Source organism: Trichogramma pretiosum, unplaced genomic scaffold (assembly GCF_000599845.2).
Source record: "Trichogramma pretiosum strain Unisexual culture from Peru unplaced genomic scaffold, Tpre_2.0 scaffold3, whole genome shotgun sequence".
Lineage (NCBI taxonomy): Eukaryota > Metazoa > Arthropoda > Insecta > Hymenoptera > Trichogrammatidae > Trichogramma > Trichogramma pretiosum.
Genome location: NW_019641698.1, coordinates 3,638,480 through 3,646,619, shown reverse-complemented (window position 1 = coordinate 3,646,619; position 8,140 = coordinate 3,638,480). Strand labels below are relative to the sequence as shown.

The 8,140-nt window shown below is 43.7% G+C and overlaps 1 protein-coding gene across 1 annotated transcript in view; it reads right to left on the bottom strand.

Annotated features, from left to right (window-relative positions):
- Positions 1-4,414: 4,414 nt before the first annotated feature.
- Positions 4,415-8,140, bottom strand: part of LOC106650765 (glutaredoxin domain-containing cysteine-rich protein CG12206-like) — a 43,364-nt gene continuing 39,638 nt past the window's right edge. Inside the window, exon 5 of the mRNA XM_014368967.2 lies at positions 4,415-6,449. Within this exon, the coding sequence (XP_014224453.1) occupies positions 6,270-6,449 (180 nt within the window). The 3' untranslated portion in view covers positions 4,415-6,269. The remainder of the gene's footprint in view (positions 6,450-8,140) is intronic.

Below are 8,140 nucleotides of genomic sequence, written 5' to 3'. Positions count from 1 at the left end.
TATTAAAATTATTATAACAACCAGTTATTGTTTGTTTAATGCTCTTAGATGAAGTTGGCACTAAAAGGAATCAATGCGTTACATAAATGGCAATGCCTTTTTTACTTATGGATGAATAGGTGCGGATGGATGGATGGATTATAATATCATGCACTGAACCCAAATATATAAGTAAAAGTTCTATTATATGTTTATTATCATAAGAGAGGGTAATTCACTCGTTGATTAAACTATGTATAAACGACCTGTTACAGCGTCGTAACAAGCCAGTTAAATATTTGATAGACCGCCAACAGTATCACTCAATTTTTCTTTTTAATTGTCTTCCCTTCATAACTCGCACCGAGCAACTTCTTTAATTGAACGAACTCGTACTCAAAAAAGTAGACCGATGACGAAGCTTTCTCTCTTTTTAGACTGCTTACACAAGTTCGCTGCAAGGGCTTTCGGTTCGTATAAGTATGGACTTGTTGCGCGTGATGGACTCATCAATGTCTACGTGTTGCTATATGAGTTTGCGGAACTTTGTCAGTGTATTATACTCGATGAAAGTAATGAAATAATTATAAGTTTTCGATGGATATGTAATATATTTTTGAAACTGAAAATTTCATCCGGTTATTTTTGAATCAACTGTTGCATGTATGCGAAATTCGTTGATATATAATTGAGTTACGAACTGCGTCGGCAATAAAAAGCTCCGATAATCACTTTCGCATCGGATAGAAGAATCGACTGGTTTTACGCTAATTAAATCCTGATTCGCGCGTCATCGAGAGACTCTGCTACAATAGCCAGTGCTGCTTTTGCTGGATGGTATATAACTGATACAGAGGAGAGCTTTGGAAAATGCAAATATAAAGGCCGTTTGAAAAGAGCGAAAGACGCGGAAATAATGCGACACTGGGCGCATTATTACGACGAGCCGATGAAGGCATTAGGCGGGCGCTGAAAATAGTTGACGGAGTTAATGTTATTATGCATTGAACGACGCGCAAAGATGACAAAGCACTTTTGAAAGGTGATGCGTGAAAAGCTATGGATTTACTCATCAGAGGAGGAAAGCGAGAAAAAAGAGAGACCAACGATAATATTTCATATATCGGTGCGCGCCATACGAATGCAGGAAAAAGCGTCAGACGAGTTTAACCAGGCGTGCATTATAGGCGTGAAAATCCCAATAATAAAATCGATTGCGAGAGCTCGAGCTCATAAAGTATGCCGAGCACGTGGCAGATGCTATACAGCATGTATATATTGTGGCATATAAAGCAACACCGTGCCAGAGAAGCGCAAATATGAAAAAGAAGGAAGAAAAAAAGTGCATACACGATCGCAACACGTACAAAGAGAGTTTAACGTGTCGGTGTGAACGAGCTGCATGGGCTGAGCAGCAGAGAGCTGCACGGGGATGTAACCGCTGCACTCCATAAATACGTGAACAGTATAGCCGCGCGCAGAGCCGTATGCACGAGTGTAAATCGCGCGATAAGAGTTGCCGCGCGATGCCAATGAGAGGAAAAAAAAGGGAGAAAAACGGCTCGCTCGGGTGATAGACGCGTACGATTGCAGCTCGCAATAAGGGAGTAACTCGGACGAATAAAAGGTTTGCGCTTTTTTTCATCGACTTATACCTGCTCGATGTTATATCGAGTGCGGCTAAGGGATCGAGAAATGGACGTACTCATATATAGACGATGGATCAGCTTAAAGAGTACATTATAAAGAGGATAAAGGTGTGCGTGCGAATATACACGTAGCGATAGGTATATATCTCTCATAAGGGCGAAGAGAAGAGAAAGGCGGCAACGAGCTTGAAAAGGCTCGAGAGTCGTGGCGGCAGCTCGTTCTAGCCGGAGTGGCTCATGTGCATCGCGCGCTGGTGGTAGTGGCCAAGGTCATCGTCGCAGAAGTTGCTGCTCCCCGCCAGTCAGTATGTATATACGAGTGAGCGTAGATCCAGCGGCGGCGGCAGCAGCAGCAGCGAGGAACTGCCGTATCGATCAACTTGTTGCATGCGTAAACAAAGGGAGCAGCTCGAGTAAACCGCGCGCACACGATATATGTCGTATGTGTACGTAGTATAAAGTAGGATAGGTGTGTAGCAGCACAGCTCTTCGGAGTCAACGGTGTGTCGTTCGTATAGCAGCGACAGAAGGTGGTAGGTAGGTAGGTAGGTAGGTAGGTAGGTAGATAGGTATAGGTGAATATGGAAGGAGGTGGCGCGCAAGCGCTAGCCCAAACTTCACCTGCTGCCTGCACCCGATTCCAGAGAGAGAGAGAGTGAGTGAGTGAGAGAGAGTCTGCTGCTGTGCGGTACGCTGCTCCGCCAGCAGCAGCAGCAGTGGCCGCAAGTCGATCGTGCGTGTACATATAGCCAGCATATAATGACTTTGCACAGGGCTGCTGCAGCTAGCGAGCGAGCTCTGATGCCTGGGATATTATATACGTCGTGGCGTATACACACACGCGCGCGTCGTCGCAGCAGCCCTGTGCATGTATAGCGCGCAAAGCAAGTTAGAAAGAGAGAGAGAGAGCGACTCGACATTACCGCAAAGGGCTCGTATTTTTGTTTACTCGGCAAACGCTTATGCTATGTAAACTTTGGCGTCGCCTTCGAATCAACCTCTCTCGCGCATATATTTTTACGCACGAATAACAATTTCGGCTCCTTTCTTTGAGCATGTATATAGGACATGTATGCTTATCATTACAATGCCGCACTCTTTTTTTACTACCGCTGGCAAGTCCATTTATTACGCTTCGAGCTTTTGCTTCGAGTCCTACATAGAATTATGAAAACGTCGGAGATGCTATATACGAAGGAAATATTTATCGAACTTGAAATTTGACCTTGAAATTTATCACGATCTCTATGGCGAATCGATCAAATATAATAAAAAAAAGTCTTTCACTCGTGTATATATACGTCGAAGGAAAGCCGAGCTGATAAAATACATATAAAAGCGCGACGAATATACGCAGTCGAGCAAGCAGCAGCAACGCCGAGGACGCCGCCGAGATCGAAACTGAATCGGATTATTTAAATGCTCGCGCGGAGAGGAGCTTTCTCCTTCACTTTCTTCTTTAAATCATCGAGAGCGCCGATGGCTGTGTCTCGAGACGCTGCGAGAGTAACCGAGAGAGCTCGCCGCTGCAGTCGATGCGAGAAAAAGCAGTGAAAAACAGAAAAGTCTTGTCTGTATGTGTGTGTGTGTGTGTGTGTGAGGAGACGCCACGTGAAAGGTGGCAAAGTCACGAGATCGCTTATAGTTTATAAATGTATTATAATATATATTTACCTGTTTGGCAAAGCTCGATATAACTCGCAACTCTCGACGGCGGAAACAATGGGAGTGCTCGGCACAAATCGCACTCGAGAAAAACGTCGGCGAATCTGTTATTGTATCCGCTAAAAACTATATAGGTGTGCTTGCTTATAATACGTGCTCTCGAGCTATCTACGTCGCACGTGCGATGAAATTCAGCTCGCTGCGAGTTTCGTGTTGCATCTACTACGTCCGTCCCCCGGCCAAGTCATTATTCGAGCGCGACAGGCCGAGTAACGGGCGCCTATATAAGCTCTCATATTTAATATAACGTGCAGCCTCGTGCCGACGTCGCGTATCGCATATCAAGCAGCCGACGATTGAGCCGTCAGACCGAATTATCGAAGCTTTCGTAAATATGAATATTCAATATTTGATTTCTGCACATTGCTATTCGCGAAAGGATCAATGCTTGGATATATAGACGTTAGAATTTAGAGACGCAGAAAGTATGTACTGGATAAACTTACTTGATGTTTGCTCTCGCGTTGCGCGTATATCATCATAAGGGCCGCGGCGTACTTGTGCATGCTCCGCTCGTTCGATCGTTTCTTTCGAGGCTCCCGAAATTTCCAGCGATCTCGCGGCTCGCTCGAGCTTTTATTTTATTCCATCCAAGCGTTTATTTATGCCTGCAACAATATATACTTGCCTTTTCTCTCGATCGTTCTCGCTTCCTCCTTCGTCTGCGTTGCGTAATTATACTTGCGATGAATAAAGGAAGCCTTTGAGGGTATAAAATAATAGGAATAAGCTGAAAAGAGATACTGGCGCGGAGGAAATTGATAAATATAGCATAAGAAAATAACACTGATTATGAGAAACATGAGATATTTTTATTAAAACAATATTATACAACTTTATATCCCCGGTGAAAACATTTCTAGCATGAAAAATTCGATAATCAGCTGTACATAACATGAGATACACAAGGTACACAAGAGAGATTTATTGCACTGCGATAGCCCAATGTCTCATTTATTTGCGACATAATACTAACAGTAATGCTATTAATAAAAAATATGACAATTGTAGCTGCAATAATCATGGAAAATAATAATGATGTTAAATATTAGTCAAGAAAGATAATTTTAAAATAAATAACATAAATGTACAGAGAGGGATGTTCATTAAAAAAAGGAAAAAAAAATTAAGACGAAGAAGAGTAAAAGTATAAACGGCGGGCAGGCAGGTACTCGCGCTGTCTCGAATTGCTATACGCTGCGAACTACTTGCGGTTCGCATACGCTTGAAAATGTCTTTCGAGATTAGATGGTTAATTTTTTTTTTATTATTATAAAATAAATTTTTTACGCTGCTGCCATTTTGCCGTTTTCATAAACCTGCGCAAAAAGAGGTAGGTATATTGAATTTTGCAAACGCATTTTGCGGGACCTGGGGGCTGCAATTTTCAGCTCCAGTGCGTGTTACAATCACTACTCTAAAATAGCACCTTGGCTTTTTTTCCCTCTCTCGCTCTCTCTCTCTCTATATATACACATCTCTCTTTTCCTCTCGCTTCGGAACACGAGAGTGTCGTACTACATTACGCCGCAGCAGCATCAGCAGCAGCAGCAGCAGCCAACGTAGCAGCAGATATATGCATAGACTCCGTACAACCGGCCGGAGAGCGAAAGAGGCGCGCAGATTGCTATGTTCGCGCGTAAACGCGCTCGCGCCACACTGTACACACAGACACAAATACGTACACACTCACACACTCACACACACACACACACACACACATAGACACACAGTCTTGACTCGAAGTTTCTCGGCTGCATTTACTGGATTTCATTACAATTGTGCATATAACGTCGCGTCGTCGAGATTTTCCTTTAACACCGGCTGAGGTTTCGAGGCTCGGTGGTTTACCGAATTTGCGCGTTTATGCTCTCGCGCGTACAGTAGTACCTGCACAGCATCAGCAGCAGCCGCACAGACCTTTCCGACAATATGTGTATAATTTTATATTCTATCCTAACACAAGCTGCGTCGTTACGTTTGCGTTTCGCGTAGCTTACTAATTTGTTTTAATCTACAACAATGTATATAATACCACCTGAGATACGCCTCGAATGAAAATGAAACATTTCGACACGATCGTCGTTCTTATTATACGTGCATACAAATTGCAACAACAGACATTCATCTTATCAATCTCCAGGGTTAATAAGTTTACGTTAATAATAATCGATATCGTCCTACGACACAATAAAAGAAAAGAAAATAAGTTAACTTTTGTTACACTTGGTTAATGGCTTGGTTAAAAGGTGATGCGGTGCGCAGCCTCGACTGTACTGTACGTATGTCGCAAAATTTCGCAACGCAAAATTTAATTAAAAGATTATCGTCGACAGTCGACACGATGTCGATAAGTATAAAATCAAATTCGAAGGTATATACGCATCGACTGGTGGCCGGTTGTTTTCGCTGCTGCGCATCATCTCTCGCATCGTCCGTCCGTCCGTCCGTCCGGTACACACGCCAATGGCATCAGCCGATCCGAACAAATTTAAAACAATAATTACAATAGAGAATCGCGCGGATGCCAACGGCGCGCACCAACTGCTGCATACAGCTAGCTGTCAAAGGAAGGTAGGGCGGGGGGCTAGGTAGGTAGGGAAAAGTCGATAATTAAACTATCGGAGTTAGCGGAGCGATGAAGCGTCGACGGACATGTGCCAGCTCGCGCTATATACAAAGAGAGTAGTAGTGTACACCTGCGAATACACCGCTGCACCGCTGCACTTTCATCTCTGCGATCTCGAGCGCCGCTGCTGCTGCGAGAGACTCTCTCGTTCGTAATATACGAGCCATTTCGATTCGTTCGGCGCTGCAAGCTGGCTGCATGGGATTCGATCGGCGCATTATACATGGACCACCATAATCGGTTTGCGCTGGTCTTTCTCTCTTGGCTCGGCTCTACTAGGCTCAGGCTCAGCAGCAGCAGTACTGGCAGCGCACGAGGCCAACCTCGTCGCAGTTCATGCATTTCAGGGCGACGAACTCGGCGGTGAAATCGTTTCGGTGGACCGACTTTTTGCTGCCGTTGCAGACCGGACAGGGCAGCAGCCGATAGCCACCGCACGCCTGGCAAGTGTTGCACACGTCCAAGCTCTGCAAACAAGACAAGAAAATATGAAAAAACGTAAATTATTGTACGGTGATCGTGCAGGTCGCTGTAGCGATTTTTTACCCGCTCTCGCGAAAACCAATCGGTCAATTATCTCGTAAATCTATTCTTCTGGCTGACGAAGCTCAATACTATTCTAGGGATTTTCATTGTAAAAAGTTCAAGATTGACAACTTGAGGTTTGAAGTAAAAGCACGTGTTTGTTGACATTGAGCATCGATAATCGATTAAGGTCCTTTATACAAACTATAAGTCGGTAACATTAATACATGATTATTTTGTACCCATTTTTTTCATTTACTATATCGTTAGTTTTCAATTAAATGGTTGATACTTAAAAAAAAATTCGACGCGCAATTATCCTTTTTTTGTTACTTACAAGTAAGGTATACTGAAAAAGTTGAACATTGAACTGATTTTAGTAATCAATTTATTAACAAAAATTAACATGAACATATAAATTCTCTGAACGCTCTAAAATGAATGTCAGGTCTATAAATGAGATAGTTAATTCATAAAATGAGTACAAAATAATATCGGTGTGTCGGTACATTGCGCATCCGCTATAGCTGACCCTTAAGGCGACTCCGATTTTCTGTACTTTCTACTTTTATCGATCTTCCGGTCTTGGATTAAGGTGTCTTAATTTTGTTAAATCGTGTTCCTGAAAAACGAAAACAAAAGTACTTTGCGAAACGAGGAAATTACATTAACCCGCGTGAAAATGAAAATGAAAACGAAATTGTGCACAATAATGTCATTAAAATTTTTTAATAAAGATTACCAAACGCAATAGTTAATTTTCGCGCACATTTTACTCTTTTTTTTTCAAAACAATACGTTATTTTCTTGCATTTCTATTTTTCATTTTTGCCCCGAATATGAATAACTATTGTGTGTCACGTAGCAATTTTTGCTCCGAAATGACAGCAGCAGCAGCAGCAGCAGCAGCTCGACGTATACAGACTGTTGACATATGGCTTTTTTTCGAAGGCTCGCGATTCATATGCTACACGTACCTATATACGTTAAAATCTGTGCTGCTGCGGTGTGCACGGACGGATCAATGCGCGGAGGCAAAAAAATAGTGGAGCGTTAACGAGTTGTTTGTCATTTCCGTACATATACCAGCCGCGTATATACATTTCATATTAGAGTGCAAAATTCGCAAGACTGGCAAGGTAGTGATTCGCGCGTTAATCCTGGCCTGCGCGCGCGTGTCACGACCAACAAAAGTACACGCGAATTACGAATTGACATTTCGGTGCTACGTAGCGCGAAAAACACGAGTCCTGCCGCTGCTGCTGCAGCTAGAGAGATCGTGCCGATCGCGTAAATGGAAAATTGTCCGCGTCGGATGAAAGATTGTGCACATACTATGTATACAAGGTACACGTATAAACACGCGCTGATGGATTCGCCGCCACCGCCGCGTCGTCGTCGCCGCACTGCCACCGAACGTCAGCTTATGGATATAATAACTGCTGTGACAATCGCCGCAACCCCGCGTGCCGTAGTTATAACACGAGCCACGTGAACATTCGCGAGGCTAATATAGCAGCAGTAGCAGTAGCTCACCTGCTACCACACGATTTTTGCCGCGGGCCATACATGTACCGTCGCCGCCGCCTCGGTTGCATGCACTTGCTGCTGCAATGGAACAAGCGCGCGCGAG